Source organism: Passer montanus, unplaced genomic scaffold (assembly GCF_014805655.1).
Source record: "Passer montanus isolate IOZ18808 unplaced genomic scaffold, ASM1480565v1 scaffold54, whole genome shotgun sequence".
NCBI classification, from domain to species: Eukaryota; Metazoa; Chordata; class Aves; order Passeriformes; family Passeridae; genus Passer; species Passer montanus.
The window spans coordinates 2,618,537-2,639,297 of record NW_024370374.1 but is presented as its reverse complement, the minus strand read 5'-3'; the positions used below and the strand labels follow the sequence as shown (position 1 = coordinate 2,639,297).

Here is a 20,761-nt window from a genome sequence, read left to right as displayed (position 1 = left end):
GTACAGCTGTCAGCTGAGGGGCAGGTGGCTTAAGAAAAACAAGAAGTGAGTCTCTTGTAAACATGGCACATTTTGAGGACCTCAGTTCCCCCAGAGCTCAGTGTCCTGGAAGAAACAACCTCAGGCAACTCCCATGCTCCTCAGTTCTAGTGGCTCAGTTAGTGATGTATTTGTACCATTTATTCCGTAGCATTTTGCACAGGTCATTCCTGCTTCTGGAATTCAGAGAGATGGGTGGCTTTTCCCATTGTCATGGTGTGGTTTAAAGGGTGTTTCACGAAAATCCACCACTGCTTCTTTAGGAAGACACACAGGCAAGAATTAGGATGATGGACTGTTCATGGAACACAGCTTCCAGATGTGCCAGCCCTCCAGGCTTCTGTGGATCCTGCTGGATCTGCCTTGCACCTTGAGAAGGTACACAGGCATCTCTGCAAGTCTGGCCTTGTGCTATTTTGGAAAAGGGTTTTGAAAGCTACACCCAACACTAAGAAGAGATTGAGGTAAGAGATTACGACAAATGCACAAAACACTTTCATTTTCTTTATTTTCAATTGATACTGTATGAATACAAAGTCTCTAGAAAGCTACAAAAATTCTACCACTTTATCAAGAAGGCATCAAAATGTGTCACTTTGCAAAGACATGAAAACACCTGCAGTAACCGACACAAAAATAGCATTTTTAGAGTGATGAAATAATTGCACTTAACTGTCATGGATATTAAAGTTATCACACATATGTACCGCGAAAGCTAGAATACATTTTTTTGTTTTTTACAAAGCACTTTATAAAAAAATTCTCTGCACACAAAACCTATAATTTTCATATTACTATCATACTAAAGATAAATTCACTTTAAAGCCAACACTTAAAACATTTTAAACAAAAAAAAAAAGGTACCAGTACCTACACACAGACAATAACAAATACAAGAATACTGTACTGCCAAGAGGTTTGACTGAAACTCCTTTTGAAAGCTTCTGCAAATATGTTAAGAAAACATTGGAGAACATTCAGTTTTTTCCAAGAGCCTTCCCTCACTGTCTAACCTAGAGGTACTTTATCATCAAAAGGCAAGTTCTACATCAAAAGTTACCAGCAGCAGTACAATATTAAAGTAACCACTGACCATATATGAATATGCTTAAGTCACAAACCCATTTTATACACATTACACAAATAAACATAAAGTGAGAATTCCATTAAGTCATTTACAAATGTGAACAAATGCACATGGCAAAAAAACCCCAAAACAAAACAAAAACCCAACCTGTTTTACATAAAATGTACTGAAGAATTAAAGGCTATTCAGGTTTTCAATGTTATAAAATTCTTTTGTCTTTTTTTTTTTCAGGCACATATTGTATTTTTTGTCTGCAGTCATGAGCCTGAATCAGAGGCCCATAAAACAAAACAAAACAAAAACAAAAACACATATTCTGTAAGGAGGTAACAGGGATCCATCTCCTTTTAGTCAACTGAGTGCATTTAAGATTTAATTTACACACTAAAACTAATTACATGACCTCAGCAAGAATGACCTGAAAAGTTAAAAGATGAAGATGTCCAGAGTGTTTCTTGTACTTTGACTTATCCAGCCTCAATCTTTCTTGGGGGGCTAAACATCTGGTTATGAAAGATAAGAGGGGGAAAGGAGATCATCCTGAGCAAAGGACAAAGCCGGGCTCTACTCCTCACATCCGTCTGTGCCCGGGCACATGTATCCTCACGGGAAAAGGAAAGGGGGGACAACACCAGGGCTCTCAGTGTGACTGACTGAGGGCTCCAGGAAACTCCCAGGGCCGCTGCTTCAGGCAGCAGGCACGCCCTGGGATTCTCAGTGGAAAAATAAATAGATATGGATTAGCACATCAAATGTCGTATCTGCCTTGGACTGGCCAGTTACTTACATTCAACATTAATGTACACCCTTCATTATTCCCAACAGCCCATCCCGTGGGGGCTCCACGGGACAAGCCACTGCCAGCTGAGCTGTAGCTGTGGTGGAGAGGGAAAGAGAGAAACAGGCATTGGATCTGCGATTCCTTCAAAATAGTGGTGCAGTACCTAAACAAAATCAGTTTGGAATTCAAGTAAGTAAAACTACGTTTGTTAGTAGTAATTTTTAACAGCCCCAAATGGTACCATTATGCTTGTTTGAATGAGACAGAGGTGTAGTTTATCACAAACATTGACTAGTGCAGCCAAAATGCTTGGCAATAACTAGAAAAATATGTTCTGCTTGTGGGCCAAAAGTGTCTTTGCCCTACCTCAGTCTCATTGAGTTCAACAGGATTACTTGATGTATAGAGGTAAGTGAGATTTAGACCTTGAAGGAATAACAAAAATAATATTTTAGAGAAAGGGAATTTGAATTATCACAATATTTACCACACAGTGTCACAATATTTCTCTATATAAAAAGTTAATCTTAGTTTTCATCAAATACTTTAAAAATCAAGTTAAGAATGTATTCACAACTATATAATCCCTCTGACAGCTTTTGGTTTTGCTGATATTTGTTCTTTCTAAAATGTTGCTCCTCTTCCCATTGATTTCAGTTGTGGTGGAGAGTGTGGCCCCCGTTCACAGAAGGTATCAAAAACAGACACATTATTAAGAGGAGCTACATTATTTTTTTTTTCCCCCAATACATCAACTGGGAGGAAAACAAAACAACCCTGTGTTTTGAGTCGTGCTGGGCAGAGTTTCCCCAGCAGCACCTTCATCCACAATGCTCACCCTCAACATTTCAATGCTTAAACCCACACGGTTGCATTTACCCTCACTATGCTCAGTTCTCCAAGCTCCTCTTGTTCTATGCATCTGACCTTCAGCATGCACAACTTTGTAAACAAAATCTTCTGTCTAAGCAAAGAATCTCCACAGATACCAAAATATTATTAGAGATTGATGAAGCCATGCTTGTCCACTGAAATTCTGTAGGATATGGATCTCTTGTTATGCAGATGTGTGACTGGATGAAGAGAATATAAATGGGAATATTTTCATTTTTATATCACAGACGAATCAGTTGCTGGTTTGCAATGCTGTCAGAAATGGCAAACAGTAGGTTTTTCTTCAGCAGGCTGATCATTAGCAAAATCCCTTTGCTACAAATGGTGCTCTTTTGTGAATGGAGGCCTGTAGATTCAACTTATTCCAATAAACCAAAGGCATTACGGTGATAACTAAATATTTTTGGTCTCTCTACAAATTGTCATTATTATGGCAGCACTTTTCTAAGCTGGAATTTCAAACCAAAGGCACTTTCATGCTAGAGTGCAGAAGAGTCACAATTAATTATTTGGTCATGAAATTTAAAAAGGCAGCATTCATTAATACAATTCACTTTTCATGGAGAACTAGGGATCTGTAACCTTTCCTTTTGGTATAGGCATCTCACTGCAATGGGACTGACTTGTACAGACAGCTGGTTCAGACCAAGCAGTCAAAGAGCGTTTCTGCAGGGAAAAATACGGATATTTTAAAAATGGAACCAATTAAGAAAACAATGTATAAAATTTAATGTTAAGAGGCTAAAAGGTACTTCTAATATAATGCTAAGGCACTGCATATTGTAATGCTTTGGCAGCTCTCAATTAAAAGGTTCCTACAAAAAAGTAACAGTAACAAGATAAGTACTTCCAGCTTACAAAAGAGCTCACAGTTTACAGGCAGCCTGTTGGACTACACACCCCACACTCAACAGTTGAAGGATTAAGGCTTTTAAGAATGAACATATACAGGGTATGGATCATTTACAGAATTGTAAAGAAAAGACGATGGAAGTAGTTTCCCTAACGTTACATATGTGAACACCAATAAACATTGTGACTGTTTATACCCTATAGTTATGGCATATGTAGTGTGCCAGATCCTACTTAAAAAACCCCAAAACTGTACCTGGTTTTGCAAATTGACTTACATACTTTATATGCCTTAAAGAGTTTGCTTGTTATTAAAAAAAATAAAAAATCACCAAACCCACAATTCAAACCCTAAATAAAAGACAACTTTAGAACAAAAACCAAAAAGTAGTTTTTGACTTGTAACACCAAGTGCTTAGAATAAAGGGCTACCGTTAGGCTGTTACAATGCAGTGCTTTTCCTGATGTGATTGTTAGTGTTAAAAATGAGCGTTAAAAGAGACCTTGCCATGGACACGTTTCTCTGTTCACTTCGCAGAGTATCAACTGAAAGATCATCAGCCCTAATATCCACAAGCAGGTAACAGCTAGACATCACAGCAACCATCCAAACCATCCTCCTGGTGCAGTCAGATCAGGCTGAGGGATTGGAGCAGTCTCCCTTCCCCTGGTGATGTTTGCATCCTCCTCGAACCCCAGACCTCACCAGCATTAGGGATGGTCCTGGTCTGACCCACTGCCCTGCCTAGGCTCTAGCCTACTCCAGACATTTCAGCAGTGGGCAATTCTAACAGAAAGGACTATGCAGGAATACAATTTAAAGAAAAGGATTAGAGCTGCTTGTTTGAAGACTACAGCACTGGGTCTGGGAGTAAATTCAACGCTTACACTGTGCATGGGAACTGTGCTGTTTGCAGGAACAAATCACAGGGGTAGGGAGGGGCCTGCTAAGCGTGACCTTTGAGTCAGGACTGCAGAAGACTCTCCTAAGAACCCTCTTTGCTGACAACTCATCACTGATCCCTAAGGTGGCTTGTGCTTGGTCAGGCAGCCCTCAGCCTTTCAGATGAAAGTTTCGCTGGAAAAACCTCTGCTGGCCCAGCACCTGCCCCAACAACTTCTGCTTGGGCAACGAGGGGCAGCAGGAGGAGAGGGGCTGAGCAACACCCCCTCTCCTGAGCAGGAGGGGTGAGGCTGCTGCTCTCACGTGTGCAGACCCCAGACAACTGCTCACAGCCATGGCCGTGGCGTGAAGCCTTACAGTATTAAAATATCTCCAGCTGTGCTTCGCTTTCTGGAGTCTTCCCTGAATTGATCAGAAGGATGAACACTACCACTTGGATGAACACTTCCCAAGAGGACAGCAGACCCCACGTGGTAGGTGTGTGTTTGTTTCAGATAAGGTCTTTGCCAGACCTGGAGAGACAACTGGGAGAGGTGTAAGAGCACCATGATTAAGAGGAAAAGGAGAAAAAAAAATAAAATTCTCCACTTTCCAATCTTCTTTGCCTGATGCTGGTTGTGATTTTCTAGCGTCTCACAGATATTAAAGCTGCTGATCCTTTCAGAGGTGTACACACTCTTCTTTCAAACACATCAGTGTTTTGCTCTCTGTTTTGAATGACTCGATGCTGTTGCAATGTCAGTTGTTTCCGTTCATCTCTTGATTTCAGAGTTGCAAGTTGTTTGCTCAACTTATTAGAAAACATAGTTGTCCATATAAAATATAACCGCACACACAAGACTACACATAATGCAAGTCTAAATCTTCAGTATTTACCTACTTATTGCAAAATGAGCCATCTTTTTCATTAAATAATCAAATTTTCATATTAGTACAATACAACTTTATACTCTTTTAAAATACACTAGATATGTTAGGGGTAAGGGGTGATGTTTTCTTTCTCTGCAATACCTGTTTGAAAATTTAATGGATTAGAAGATTAGTTTTAGCGTTGAGAAAAAAATACAAAATTTGCCTAATTTTAGGACCTGTCTGTTTCTATCAGGCATTTCTTAAGGCTATATTTTTCATTTGGTTTCAAACAGAAAAATGTTTCATTTTAAAAAATAATTTAGTGAATTACATTCGTCCATATCTTCCACCCTAATTAGTTACAAAGATAATTCTATAAAGATTATTAACTTTGTGTACTCATTTACAGTTATAGCTAAAGATTCATTTCAATTTCACTTGCATTGTAAAACAAGTATTTCATGTTGGAAAAAAACCCAAAATAAATTCTTATAAATGCTGTCAGTTTTTCCCCATGGCAAATGCTCTGTCATACATTTTTCTATCAGAATTAAAAATAGGCCTCCACAGACAGAGGCGTTAGGTTCTTAAATACAGTCTTCCCAAAGAACTGTGGTTTACAAATTTGAAGAACACTTAGTTTTAGAAATAATTTTTACAACTGTACCAGAATTTCACAGCTACAATTATATATGAACACATTAAAAATGACTTCACTAAAACAGGATTTAGAAAAATGTGGGTGAAAGTTGGGCCAGAGGCACTGCCACTTAGTGTTGAGGTTTACAGTCTGTGTTTTGATAAAGAAGTGAAATGAAGTGTATATATAAATAACTGCTCAGTCCTTTACAAGCCTGTAGATGTGATGCTGTGCTCCATGTTCGCTGTTCGACACTTCGAATACACAAGCCATGCAGAGCAGGGTTTCTTGTGTATCCCTGTTTGTTACCACCTGCGTGGGGAAAGGAAGAGGCAGACAGAACATCACACACCTGGAACAGCAGAGCTGAAGCAAGAAGTGGCCTGTGTCACCTCGGTCCTGCCCAAATCCCCTGGCAGCAGCAGCACGTGGCTCTGAGAGCTTGGCTGGGGTGACACCACAGAGCAACAGGGAAAGCAAGCTGGGTCACTGGATGAAACTGGCTCAAAGGCCACCACATGGCCCATCCTCTGTGCTTTAGGTCACCTGCTGGGCGTTTGCTGCCTGTTTTCCCTGCCCCAGAACTAATTAATGCCACTAACACCCACAGCACTGTAACCAAGCCCAGGTAAGGACACATCAGGTGAACACAATGGTTCAAAGTTACTGCCTCGGGCTCTCTACAAACCCCAGACTCGAATGGAAAAAATGGAGAAGTAAGCTGAAATTTGTGGACAGTAACAAAGATGTTTGTTCACACCAACAGCCAGCTGAGCCTTTTCATCCTGAGCGTCTACAGCGCCCAGTTCCAGGAGAATTATTCTGGAGACAGTGGGATGGTTTGTTTGGCAAGCAACAATGACTAAGGGATTTGGAAACTGGTTCCCAACACTGCAAGCTGAGCAAGCCATACAAAGCCTGAAAGTATCTTAGAAGTGGAAAGATAAAAAAGCCAGTCCATACCAATAAAATTGTGAAGTTTTCCAAGACGCTGTTCATCATGTATTTCTCTGGTAAATGCTTCAGCTTGTGTATGAAGTTGATCATGTATTCACACATCGGGGAGCGGTTTATCCTGTACACAAACCGGCCGTTCTCAAACCTTGCATACTCAGTCTAAAAAAATAAAAACCATTTAGAATGTGATCATTCGGAGACAGAAAGAAAGTGACTGGTAAATCAGTTTTTCTCTTTTTTTTGTGTAGACAGGAAAAAGAGAAAGTGGCTCAGACACACTCACAAGCCTGCTTGCTGACACCCTGCCTTACCTCTTCTACGCCTTGCTAGAAATGCAAGGGATTTTAATTATCAATAATTATAATATCATTACTTGTTCTCTAACCTGCAAATTAACAAACAGAATAGATGAGGATTATAAAGTCCCAAACTGAGTAGAAACTAATTAAGCCAAAAACTGTGATAAGATAATTCTACAGGAATTTTGAGGCACCTGTCTGCAAAGGGAGCAGCAAAAATAAGCTTATATATTTACACTTAAGTGTGCACATACAAACACAGATATATTATTGCATGACTTAATAGGCAATTTATGAACTACAGAAAGATGTAGGACTACAGCTGGAAGAAAAGCAGACTGACTTGGATTTCTGAGGGAGGGTAAGGCTGTGACTCTTGCACTTCTGCTGTCCAGCTACCAATTGCTCAGATGGTGGTTTCTGAGGATTTTTGGCTTAGTTCCCAGCTGCAATATCACTGTGCAGCAAACCAACCAGAGACCTGACCCCACCCCACAGGTCTGTGTGCAGGAAAGGTAAGAAATGACTAGAGGCACATATCCCATCACAACACCCACCTCTACTTTTTCTACTACTTGCTTTCCAAAGGAGCAGACTTTGGTGGAACAGGTGATTGTCATGTTTTCCGAGCTCTCGTACTGACTGGTGACTCCGTAAAATGCTCCTGTATCATCCTGGATGTTGCAGTTTAAGTCAGCCTGTGGGGAAAAAGGTGAAAATTAGATTTTTTTATTTGACACTGAACAGCACAAGCTGTCACTAGCTCACCATTCTTTTCAGAAATAACGGGGGGAGTTTAATGGTGACGACAGTGACAGTGAAAAAAGTCCGTCAGGGAAGTAGCTACCTAACTGTTGCAGTAAAAACCTTAGGAAATCAGCAATTTATTCAAATTTTAGAAACTAAAAGATGTCCCAGCATTTCTGGGGGCTACAGGTGACATTCTTGTCTGGCAGATAGCTGATGAAATCCTTGGAGGAAAGGAATGATCACCTGCAAGGAGCCTGGCTCCAGAGCCAGCCTCTCGGAAGTGAACCTGCCTTCAGACTCAAATTCAGCCAAGCCACCCCACTCTGGAGAGGCCACAGCTCACTTTCTCCTTTTCTTGTTTTAAAGCAATGAAATCCTCATGGCAGAGGGAGACAGCTGGGAAGCACAGGATTGCTCTCTGATAAGGCTCTGCCGGGCCATATGGCACTGATTGAGCAGAACACTGCACTCCACGGAGCAGTGTGACACAAGCCCCAGGCTTCCCGTGTGCACAGAGCCGTGCCCAGCACCAGCAAACACTGCTGCAAGGAGCTGCTGGCTCCCAGCATTTCCCTGCAGCCTCAGTAACCATCCAGCTGCCTTTGATAGGTAGCATCAGACACCAAGACTCGCAGGATCAAGTGAGGAGCAGCTCTACCTTCAATTATTCATTATCCAAGCCCTGTGCACAGCAGGATTAATTTGGCTACAAAGCAACCACACAGGTCACCTGCTGAATCCAGCCTCCCTGGGACCACAGCAGTGCTGGAGCCGTTCTGCCACTCTGCTCTTTGACATCACGGACCCATTTCTGTTCATTTCAAAAGCCCTCCATTTAAAAGCACGCTGATATGGATACAGGCAGACTCCAGGGATGTACACAGCTGGATTTGTTGATTCAGGCATTAGCTCTACTGACATCTTTGGTGCCCAGGGAGAGAGTGGGCAGGGTTTTCCTTTCATGTGGAAATAGCTGATCAGCTACTGCAGCATGACAGCAAAGAATCACCTAACTCGAAAGTTAGGCCGAGGTGAGCATTTTAGCAGGGAAATGCACTTCTGCAGCTGCTTCACTTGCAAGTCCCACTTTGCTTGGTTCTGTTCCTAATGTAGAAATGGAATACATAACACTTGACAGGTACCTTCATGTTTACCCTCAGACTTTTAAAAAACCTTATTTACAGGTATGCTTACCTATGCCCCATCCCTGGGAGTGTTCAAGGCCAGAGTGCACGGGGCTTTGAGTAACCAGGTCAAATGGAAGGTGCTGGATTTGGGTGATCTCTAAGGTTCCTTAGGAACAAACCATTCTACAATTCTGGTGTGGAGCACCCACCACAGGTCATTTGTAACTGCTACTTAATTTTTAATTTGGCAACAACTCATTAATCCTCCTTACTGTCTGCAATCCTTATTTGTGGTATGGCCTTGTGAGGCAATATTCTGATAACTGCACACACTGAGCTAGTCTGTGGTACGGAGAAGACATGGGTCTAAGATTACTTGGAGCTGGCTTTGCAAATTAATCAGTGGAGCAGCCTCCTGAGGTTTGCACACAGTGACACAAACAGCCCCACAGTCCTGTATTTTGCATAAGAGGAAGAAATCCTATCGCTGTCCCACCTTGCTCCTTGCACCAGGTCAGCAGTTAATGTTTAATGTGCATCTGAAGCAGGGCTGTCACAGGGAGCTGTGAGGAATTGGTCAGAGCTGATAGCAAATAAGCAATTTGCCATCACAGCTGGCCTGCAATCAAAGCATGGCAAACATCTACAGGTGGAGAACTGCAGCAGCCACTGGCCATGCCACCGCTGCTCCGCCGGAATTTCTGAAGGACAGGGATTTCTCCTAAAACCACTGCACTGCTGCAATTAATGATAATAATAACAGAAGTAATCTCTTAGAATGCAATTATTCCTGCTGCTAACACAATTGCAGTTTTACTGGCAAAGCATTTTCTTTCCTTTCAAATATGAGCAAAATACTTAAGAAATCATAACTAAACCACCCCTCACAATTTCACGTTGTCAGAAATCAACTGCATAGACCTTGCATTTCAAGCTGCAGTCGCAAAAGTTTAAGAGTTAAAAAACGATAACTTTTTATCTGCTGCCTTCTGATTTGAAGCCTGCTGAAAAAAATACCTAATTGTTCTATTTACATGCTGACATTTAACCTGGAAAAGCAACACATGTGGCCATCTGTCACCCTGTTGTTCACTGCCACAGACCTTCCAGTTCTTGCTGAAATCGCCAGGAGTTCTGTGTACACAACACATCCAGGCTGGGGCCTGATGTTGCAGTGAGGAACACTTGAAACTATCACTCAATTGTCATGATTTACCCTTATGCAATCACAACATAGTTGCAAAAGTCCCATGATGATCATATGGATGAGAATTATCTTTATTTACTTGTTTACTCTTCATTTTTTTGTTTTGAGTCTAGCACACAGTAAAGATGTTTTCAAAGAAGGACAGAATTCTCTTTGTAAACATTTTTCATATTAATCTAATTGCTGAGATTGCTGAGAGCTGAATACTCTTCAAAACAGTCTAACACCAGCATTAAAAAATCATAGGAGTTGGCAAGCAAATGCTCTTAAATGAAGGCTTCACCAAAGCCTTTTTTAGTACGATAACAATTTTGTCTTAAGGACTTAAGAACATTATTATGGCTTAAATAACAAGGGATTTGTCTAAACATATACATCTGAAAGCTAAATTGTTTTTTTTCAAACTGATGAAATTAAAATAAATTTTCTGCTGGTTTTTTTTCCTTCTCCAAAAGGTTGTGAGTACCCATGTAGCTGTGAGAGTTGTAGATGTGGGAATAAGGTGATGTGTTATAAATGAATGCCCTGGTATTCAGCTTTAGCTCCTTACTACAGCATTGATTCCAGGGCTTGTGTCTACATTTCAGAAGGGATGTTGGAAAATTGGAAAGTGTTCAGCAAAGAGCTACAGGAGTGATTTCAGGTCTGGAAAACATCCTTTGTAGTGAATGACTAATGAAACTCCATCTACTTACTTTTTCCAAGGGAAGTTTTTCCACAACCTTGTCATAGCCTACAAGTTGCTACATGGGGAAGAGCTTTCTCCTAGATTAAATCTTGCAGAAAAAGGCATTAAAAGGCAGAAAGCTAAAGCTAAGCAAAAGCAAAATGAGAAACAAGGCAGGGGCTGGTAACCCTGATGGCCATGGAATGCTGGCATAATTCTCAGATGAGGGAAAATCACCTTGGGGTCTTTTTTAACCAAATGAGCATCTGACAGGGATGCTCTGGTTCAAGTAGGCTTGGTAGTGTCCAAAGGCAAACATTACTTAGTGAGGTTCACTCCCTGAGCTAACTATGGCAGGTAGGGCTACATAAATGTAATAACAAAAAAATTGAAATCCAGAAATTTATCTTATTAGTCTTCTCCTTATAATTTCCTGTTTCAATGATCCTTGTGAAACAGGTGACAACAGCCAAGCCTCTGGAGTGCTGTCACCAGCTCTGGTGCATTATTTCCATGGTGCTCTGTCTCCAGCAGTTCTCTTGCATTTCAGACACAGGTTGCAAGCCTTCCTGGGCTGTAAAACAGCCTTCCCTCCTCTACAGCTTCTCAGGCAGCTGTGCTCTGGGCTCCAGGCACTGGGCTTGGGGAGCACTCTTGCTGCCTATACAGATAAATACCTGCTTGAATGGTGACTTCAAATATATTGGTGTGAGTTCAAATAGTATGGCATTTCAAACATTATGGGATGATCACATGTAATGAGCAGGAGTCCATTTATTCATTGAGTTTTAGAGATCAATACAATTTAGAGGGGAAAAAACCCCAAACCACAAATAGAATTTTTTTTTTTTTTTTAATTTTTAAGAGTAAAACTCTAATTTAGATTTATTTCTGGGCACTGAGTTTTATATTAATGCACTTGGAGGCGGAAGAGGCACTTGGATTTCTGGCACCCTATCTCCAGTGCAAGAGCATGATTAATTCATCAATAAAGCACAGTTTGTCAATGGGTTGCACTGGAAATATTGCATATTAAGAGCACCAAGTGTTCCACACACTGAGTGGAGAAGTCTCTGCCAGTGTGCTGGAGCTTGCACCTAAAGAGATGGCTGCAACCAAAGTAAAAATAAATTAAAAAACTATCTTCCCATTCCTTTCCCCAGAGCTCTCGGGCTCTGTGCTACGGGCAAGGCAGAGGGTAGAGTGCTTGTGTAATAATAACAGCTTTGGCTAACAAAAAAGCAACTCCAGCAAAAATTGCTGAGAAGAGCCTAAATGCATCCTGCTGAGTAGAAGGAAAACAGCACCCACTGGAAACAGCGGGATGTGGGGAGGGCCAGAGCAGTTTGCACTGGCACTCAGCAGCTGACATGAAGCACATAAGGTCACTTGCTAACAACATCCAGGGCTGAGCAGCTGCTCAGAGCGGCTGTGGGGAGGTGGGTTACTCACTGTGCCTGCCCTCCTCCTCTCCAGAGCTCCACCACAGAGCAGGGATTCCAAACTGTGAAGCAATTTTTTCCAAAGGGAGCATCTGGGCCGTTGGCACGCTGCTGCGCAGCTCAGGAATTGTGTGCAGGGCTGCCACATGGTTGGGCTGGTGATGGACGGGCCGAGCTGCTCCAGCCACTCTGCCCCTTCTGCTGGGCACCAGCGTGCTCAGGGTCCTGCTCTCTGGGCCAGGGATGCCATGGGGAAAAGCAAATGCATGGCTGCTTTCTTGCATATCTCATTTGTTTTGCATACATTTGCATGCTGGCCTTGGAGGCATTCATGTTGCAGGCCCCAGTTGTGAGCTGCAGATCATTTGGCAGTGACGCTGTGTGTGTGTGTGTGGAGGGAACTCCAAGATTCTGGATTATACAATGAAGAAGAAAGAGAAAGAAAGAGAGAAAGAGAGAGAGAAAGAGAGGAGAGAGAGAAAGAGAGAGAGAGAAAGAGAGAAAGAAAGAGAGAAAGAGAGAAAGAGAGAAAGAAAGAAAGAAAGAAAGAAAGAAAGAAAGAAAGAAAGAAAGAAAGAAAGAAAGAAAGAAAGAAAGAAAGAAAGAAAGAAAGAAAGAAAGAAAGAAAGAAAGAAAGAAAGAAAGAAAGAAAGAAAGAAAGAAAGAAAGAAAGAAAGAAAGAAAGAAAGAAAGAAAGAAAGAAAGAAAGAAAGAAAGAAAGAAAGAAAGAAAGGCAGTAGCCACAATTGTGTGTGTGTGAATGAAAGGCACAAAGAATCTCTGCACCTTTTAAGACGGCTGGAGGCACATGGGGATAAATTCAGGAGGGGGTGGGAGGAGACCACAGGCACAAGCCATTTCTGAACACTGATTACATGGGTAAATTGTTTGTTCCAGTGTATCACAAAGAGAAGGAGCATTATTTTTCATGCCACAGCTGTTTTGAATAAGAATAGGAATAAACTTAACTATCCTCCTCATGTTACTTACCACTAATTATGGCATATATTTACATCTATAAAACAGTGAAATTTTGGGAGACATAATTTAATGCCCCTTTATTGTGTAGATTCCTTTATTTCCATCCCACATTTGAATTTCAAAAATGTTTAGGACTTCAAAGCATCTTTAAAAGCTTGCCCTAATTATAATATGCATTACTTTCTAAAACTCCTAGTTTGCATTGCAGATTCCTGCAAATAGAGGCATTCATTTTAAACATCAATTAATATCATCCACGCATCTTCAGATAAGTTTGGATCTTGGTTTCAGAGTTGCAGTGAGCTCTGGCTAAGCTTTCCTCAGTTGGAAGAATAGTTCAAGCTACTGCAAACACAAAATTAAGTCAGTGGATCAGATCCATAGAAAGCCTGACAGGCCAACATTAATTTATATCAGTTGTTTTTTCCTATGTGACCAATGAGAGAACATCCATCCTCCTTTCAGACATATTTGGTCCCCAAACCTGTCCCTGTAGCTGCAGAAATCAGAGTTCAGGCTGGCACAGAGCATTTGGCACTGTGAGAGACACAAAATCCCAGCATGTTATTGCAAGGTGTGCTTACACCAGCATTAAGGATCCCAGTGGAGGCAGAACCCACTGCACACTGCTGTAGGTTACATGGAAAAGTCATGCAAAATTTCACTCAAAATTTGCACTTGGGGTTGAGGCAAAACCTGAGAGAGAAATAACAAAGTTACAGCAGCAGGATTTAGTCTAGGAGGCCTAAGTGTATAATTTAGGATTAGAGAATTTAGGAATAGTAGTGAGCAATCAGTGGGGCTAGCACTAGATATGAACATGGATAGAATCAATAAAAGAAACCAGCACAGGCAGACTGTGTTGACTTGGCTTTTAGACAGGCTAACTGGAACTTCAAAGAGCAGAAAACTTTGGGGCTATTCCCAAGTCACAAAAGCAGTTTAAATACAAACTAACCAACAGGAACATTGACCATACTCAGATTAAGGTTAGATGGCACAAATTATTCCTGGTTGTTTTGCATAGATTGGGTTTAGTCCCATAAGGTGAGAGAAGCAGGATTGTGCAATTAACCTGCACTCAGGGTAAGGTTTCCTCTGCAGATGCTCTTCAGCCTTCCCTGAATTCTGCATCAGTGTTCTAGGATAGCTTTTACATTTGTTTAGCAACCTTTATTTTTGTTTTAATTCTGTAACTCAGTAATCTCCAGTCTCATATCCCTGTCACACAAACCTCCTGTGCCACACCATCAGTACGTTGTTCCTTATTTACAACACACCAAGTAAAACTCCCTCTATTAGTGTAAAAGTCTGTCTCTATGGCAATTTCCCTGGACTCTGTGGTTCCCAGTGACTACCTGGGATAAAGCAGAGGAACAGAGTCATTGCATTCCAGGTGCAAAACAAGGGCCAGGGCATTGCATTGCAGGGCGTGGGGCTGGTTGTTTGAGGTGGTGCAGGAGGAGGAGTCTCTTCCTTTTGTACCTCCTGCACTTCTAGGTAGGAAGAGACCCAAAAGTGTGAAGTCCAGGTGTGTCACCAGGACCAGGGCCAGAAGCTCATCCATTCCCAGCATCAGGTTGTGTTTCCCATGAGATACAATCTGCATAAACCAATAAAGCTCTGCAAAGCAAAGCAAACTTTGCTTTGTACTCCATCCCGGTGCTGCCTTGCTAAGTCAACTCCACAACTGGCAAATGTCTTCTTGCAAGATCTCAGACCTTTCCCTCCCACTTTTTTTGTAGTCAAACCTTATTAATGAAACCAGGACACCAGGGCAAACTGTGCTGGTGAGCAGCCTGAAGCAGAACTAAATGGGAAAGAGCCAGAGGAATATTCTTTCCAGCTCCCAGAGCTCAGCTGCTTTCTGCCTTAGTCATTGTCAGCACAAGTACTCATCTGTGGTCTTCCTGTTTCCCATATACCCATTCCACAGCTCGATTAGTGTCTTAACAAAACACCCTTTGTGCTGCCTCCAGTGACATGCTGACTTCCCTTAAATCCATTTGCAGGGTCATCATCCCAAATCCTCACCTTCACTTTCAAGCTTCTCACATCATGACACTCTCCAGCTTCCCTTCTCTAGTTTGCCTTGACTTCTTTCACTCAGACCCTGCCTTTTCTTCACTGATTCACCTCAGAGTGCTTTCACACCTGTAATTATCTGCCCAACCAAAATTCACTTTCCTCTTTTGCCCACCAAAACAAGGACCCCCACGATCACTTGGGATGCAGTAGCTTACAGTGCTGAGCAAATGACTGATGGCTACATGTAAGGAAGGAGGAAGACAACACAAAGGATGGGAAGGGGGAAATAAATGGTGAGACAGAGTATTGGGACTAAGCAATGCACAGAAGCAGGGAGGAGGTGAACTTACAGAGGAGGAGGAGGAGGTAGCAGATGATGAGAGAGTAGGTACTTATTCAGAACCAGATACTTCATTCGGCCAAAATGAATCTCTTTTCATATTAATAAATTTGAGGTTACTTATATGGTCAAAAGCACTGTCAGCAACCTGTGCCAGCTTTTTTCTGGTGATATTATGACTGTTTAAAACAGTGTTTTAACACTCCCCATAAAAAAAGGGAATGGCATCCTTTTTTTTTCTGAAGAAATGCCCAATTGGGGTGACAGAAATAAAGGACAGTGAGCTGACGGTTTAGGATCTAATTCTTATGACTAGCTATCTTCTGGTTTTCCTGTACATATTCCTACATCCATTTAGGACTGGGGCCACTGGTGTGAAGGTTTTCCTAGAAGAACATTCATCGTGACTCTTGCAACACTCAAACACCACCCCAGGCACCTTCTCTCTGCCTCTCCCACTTGATGAGAGAGAAAATCCACTGGTTTATTTTAAGATCACAGCTCAGGAAAGTCTTCTCACCACATTTTTAATGTATAACTCAGAAGGATGTTAGCACTGTATGTTTTTTAATCTCTAAGTTAATACAGCACGAAATTGTATTAAAAGGCCATTATGTTGGAAGGCACAGTGAGGTTAGGAAATGTTGGATTGAAGTTGCCTGCACATCCTGACTGCTGAACTGTATCATGTCACACGCTTTAGCTACACAGCTGCACACTCACCCTCTGAACATCTACACAAGGTTTCTTTGTCTCTGCTGTTCACTGTGCTGTTTCCTGAACGCTGCTCAGAACCTGTGCTGAACACAGAAGTTTACATTTCACACAGGCTTTTTTCACGGCATCACCCTGAGCCCTTAGAGCAGCCATGAGTCTGATTTGTCAGTGAGCACTTGAGGAGAAGGGGTGGTGTCACCCCCACGCCACAGATGTGGGACTGGGACAAGAGTGCTAAAGGTGAGCACTGCTGGTAGCAGACAAAGCAGAGGAGGCTGGCACTCGGATTTTCAAAGGCAGGAGCACACCACAGACCTCAATGATCCAAAGAAGGTCTCTAATGGCTTTAGGTATACCTTTGAGCATTCAGTATGCCTGAAAATCAATTTCCACATGGAGAAAAAGCAGAACATACAATACATCAATTACCATATCATAAATCTCTGCTGCATCCACGTCTAGTATAGAGTCTGAGGCTTATCATCCTCTGTGGGAAATGAGAACAGGCATGTGAAGTGACATTCATTTTTGCCAGTGTGCTTTGCAAATATTTATTACACAGAGTGGATTGGTGAGATGATGGCCTCAGCTCAAGCCAAATTTCACAAGGAAATGTATTTAGTGGTCACAGACCCTTAACTCCAAGCTCTGCCCCACTTCAGCCAGATTTCTCCTGCTGTTATGTCTGTCCTGTTCTCACCTCCCAGAAACCTTCTTTGCTGTACTTCATTCCTGTGTTTCCCTGCAGGCTCCTTATCCCAAATGCTCCCTCTTCCCACTGCCTCCCTCTTTTGGACCCCACATTCTCACATGCCTGTTCCAGGCCACTGGTGCCCACTGTGTTTCAGCTCCCACTGCTCTGCTGTCTGCTCTTTCTGGCCTCTTTGCTTAGCCAGCCCTCAAACACTTGGTCTACAGCTCACAGGCCCAGTTTTAAGCCCTGTGAATTTCTCAGTGGGTTTCTTCTGCAGTCTAGCAAAGCTTCTGCTCAGTGGCTTAGTCCTTCCACATCCAGATTTGAGAAAAAAAGAGTTTCCCTCATTCCAGTTTCCATTCCTAAATCTGGTGTCACAGAAGATCTTGAAAAGATATGAAGTCTGGGGCATTTATAAGGTGTAGAGTTTTTTCAAATCCAATAGATAAACTCAAGGAAATCTGATCATAAGCAGTGGTTCCAGATCAACCTCTTCTGGTCTCAGCCTTAACCTGTCCACCCTGTAACTAAACCCTGAATATGGCCCTTTTAGTGAAGTTTTAAAAGAAAAAATTTAAATGCTTAGATGATAACTGCTGTTATGAAAGGGAGTATACCACAAAAAAGTACCACAAAAATGTTAGTGAGTATAAAAAGCTTTAGTATAAGCATGAGGCTTAGCCTGCAGATTTTCTGATCCTTTTGGGTGAAGCTTTTAGTAGTTTAGTGGATGGACTTGGATGATGGTTGGACTCAATGATCTTAGAGACCTTTTCCAACCTAAATGATTTTATTACTTTATGATTATGTCACTGACATGAGGTTTTGCAAATACAGTAAGATAAACCTGGTTTATCAATGAAATTCATAATGACTAGATCAATAAGCAGCATCCCAGCTCTCCATTCAAATTATTTTTTTCACCCTTGCTCTGAACATGATAAGTTATGGAGCTGAGTCCTACAGCTGACTAACAAAAAGCCAAGGAGAAAGCAGATGTGCTTCAAGAAACAAAGCCCTGTGAGCCTCCCAGGCTCACAGCTGGCTCAGCTCCCCTCCTGCTTGGTCCTCTCTGCACAAGCACGGGCTGATGGCAGCACTGATCCTCGCCCCACTTGCACTGGGCAGCAGCTGCACCTCGGAAATACCCAAAAGCAGGCTCAATTCCCTGCCTTCCCTGCTTTTCCCTGGACCACTAGATGGCAGTTCCCCATCTCCAAACGGGGCTCCCGGTACCTGTTGGCTGCTGCCCAGCAGCTGCAGAGCCAGGCAGAGCTGAGGCACATCTGCCCTGGCTCCTGGGGGGCTGCAGCTCTGTCCCAGCTGCAGGGCAAACAGCTCTGCACCCCAGCATGATGACAGAGGCAATTTCCATGGGCACCCCCAGGCTGCTGAACACCTCCCCCAGCCCTGTGGGCAGGCGAGCCCTCCCCAGCATGCCTTACTCACCCAGAATTTGACGAGGAAGAAAGCGTTCTGAGGCCCCTTCCCAAAGAGCTCCTTCAGGCCGCCCTTCTTCTCGGGAAATTTGTCATAAATCTGACGAATGTCCACCGACTCGAGCAAGGGGTCGCTGTAAGAATGGTTGGCGTGTCCAATGTGCACGAAGAGGTGTTTATTGTACTGCGAGGGAGAAAGAGGAAAATCAGCGCTGTGGGAGAGGAGCAGAGAGTTGGTACAGCAGGGGGCTGTGCTCTGATGGACTGAATGGCTCACACGCCGTTCCTGGGATTTTCTGCAGTATGGTTTCCAGGAAAAACTTCACTGATTGTGTCACAGACCCTTGCGAACAAGGGTCAACATAAAAAAACCCCTGTGTCCCCACTGCAAACCCCAAAGCATGGGCCTCTGCAAGGGGGTAATTTACACTGCAAGACCCAGTGGCAGCACGGTGATAAAGAGCCTGTCAGTGAGCATAAAAAGATGAGTGTGCTCTGGAGGAAAGCCTATTTTTGCTCCTTTAAACAGTGAGTTTCCATGTTCTGTGTCCTCAGAGCCTGAATTTCTGCTCGTGCCGCAGAGCCCACTCATGCACGCTGCAAAATCTATCTGCAGCACATCTCAGCTAAAAGAGATAAAGGGCATTTCCTTTTAAATGCAGGATGACAAGAAGGCCAGTTACTCTGCACTGCTGCTCCTACAGACATTGTCCTCCTGTATTTTGACCCATGTGATATTCAAGAGCCCAACTTTTCCTCCTTCCCTCGGGAGCCAGCTCTGTAGATGAACATCTCTGCCAAAACTCATTCAGCTTCAATTTCCTATTTCTTAACTTCATCCCATCACACCTCATTATAATCACAGCAATCCCCTCAGCAGTGCCTCTCCTGCCTGGGGGAAATCCTTGGCCCAGTGAAGTCCACTCCAAAGGAGTCCAACATGATCTTTTAGGGGCTGCCATTGCTCCAGGAGAACCTTTCAGCACCCGAAACAAAACTGGAAGGATGAACACAAAAGACCCTCCACCAGACAATCAGCACATCCCAGGGTCACGAGAGCAGAGTGGAGGAGCTCCAGAGTGGCAGGATTAAACACTGGGGGTTTTCACCACGCAGATCACAAAACATTTTGCTAGCTCAGTTAAGGGAAAGCTGCTATGCAGTCAATGAACACCAGAGAACCCTGTCATATTGAACAGATGCTGTACATAAGGGGCAATTCCCAAAAGCTAGGCACAAATAAAATATTTAAAACCCCAAAGCAAACCTCATTTAAGCTATTTTGTTTACAATGTACCTGCTGAATGAACAAATTGAAGTGACAAATCTAAATGAATTGGGCAAGCACTCAGAGCCTTCCTTCAGTGTGAGCAGAGTCTTCCCTAGCAGATGTCCAAAACTCTAGGGAAAAGGAAATGGACTGGCTGGATTTCTGCACTTAGGAAATGAAATTGAAATCTATTAAAAAATCATCTAGCACAGCGAAATCTGAATTTAGAACCAGAGAACACTCATCTGGGTATGGGGCCAAAAATGAGATAGAGCCTGTGTTTTTTTGCAGGGCTGTATTTCTTTCTAAATTTTGTGGAAGGAAAAAGGAAAACATAACATCCCATTAAGGCATTTCCACAAGCAAAAAAATTTGGGGATTGTTTCCTCTCAGTCTTCTCTGCTGGAGTTGTTCCAGGTTTTGTATAAATAACCACATTTTTATGGAAACAGAACTGAGGGCTCAGATTCTCCTGTAAATTGTCCTCCTCCCCAAAAGGGTGTCTCTCTCTCAGCCCAAAGATGGCTGGGGAGGGAAGGGGGAAGGGAGAGCTCCCTGTATTTTACAGTTTGGCCACTGCGAACTCCCAAGACAATTCACACACTGTACCTTATTCTGCAAGCCAGGCAAATATACAAATTGCTCAAGATCCAAATTTCAGTAAAAGCAAACACATTTAAAGGGGCATGGAGCATGAAGTCTTAATACTCTTTAAATATAAAAGCAGAGTTGGAGGCAGCTGCAAAGCTGCCACAGTTGTCTGCAGAGCTCGCCAAAGCACCAGATGCTGCTGC

At 42.6% G+C, this 20,761-nt stretch overlaps 1 protein-coding gene across 10 annotated transcripts in view; it reads right to left on the bottom strand.

The window, feature by feature from the left end:
• Positions 1-521: 521 nt before the first annotated feature.
• TEAD1 (TEA domain transcription factor 1) overlaps positions 522-20,761 on the bottom strand; it is a 152,780-nt gene continuing 132,540 nt past the window's right edge. For 9 of the 10 annotated variants that reach the window (XM_039724944.1, XM_039724945.1, XM_039724947.1 and 6 more), the window contains 4 exons: positions 18,708-18,881; positions 7,863-8,003; positions 7,013-7,165; positions 5,672-6,361 (listed from right to left, as the gene is read on the bottom strand). In XM_039724944.1, coding sequence (XP_039580878.1) covers positions 6,248-6,361; positions 7,013-7,165; positions 7,863-8,003; positions 18,708-18,881 — 582 coding nt within the window. In that variant the 3' untranslated portion in view covers positions 5,672-6,247. Of the gene's footprint in view, positions 6,362-7,012; positions 7,166-7,862; positions 8,004-18,707; positions 18,882-20,761 lie in introns of all 10 variants that reach the window. The other variant, XM_039724943.1, reaches the window with a different exon arrangement.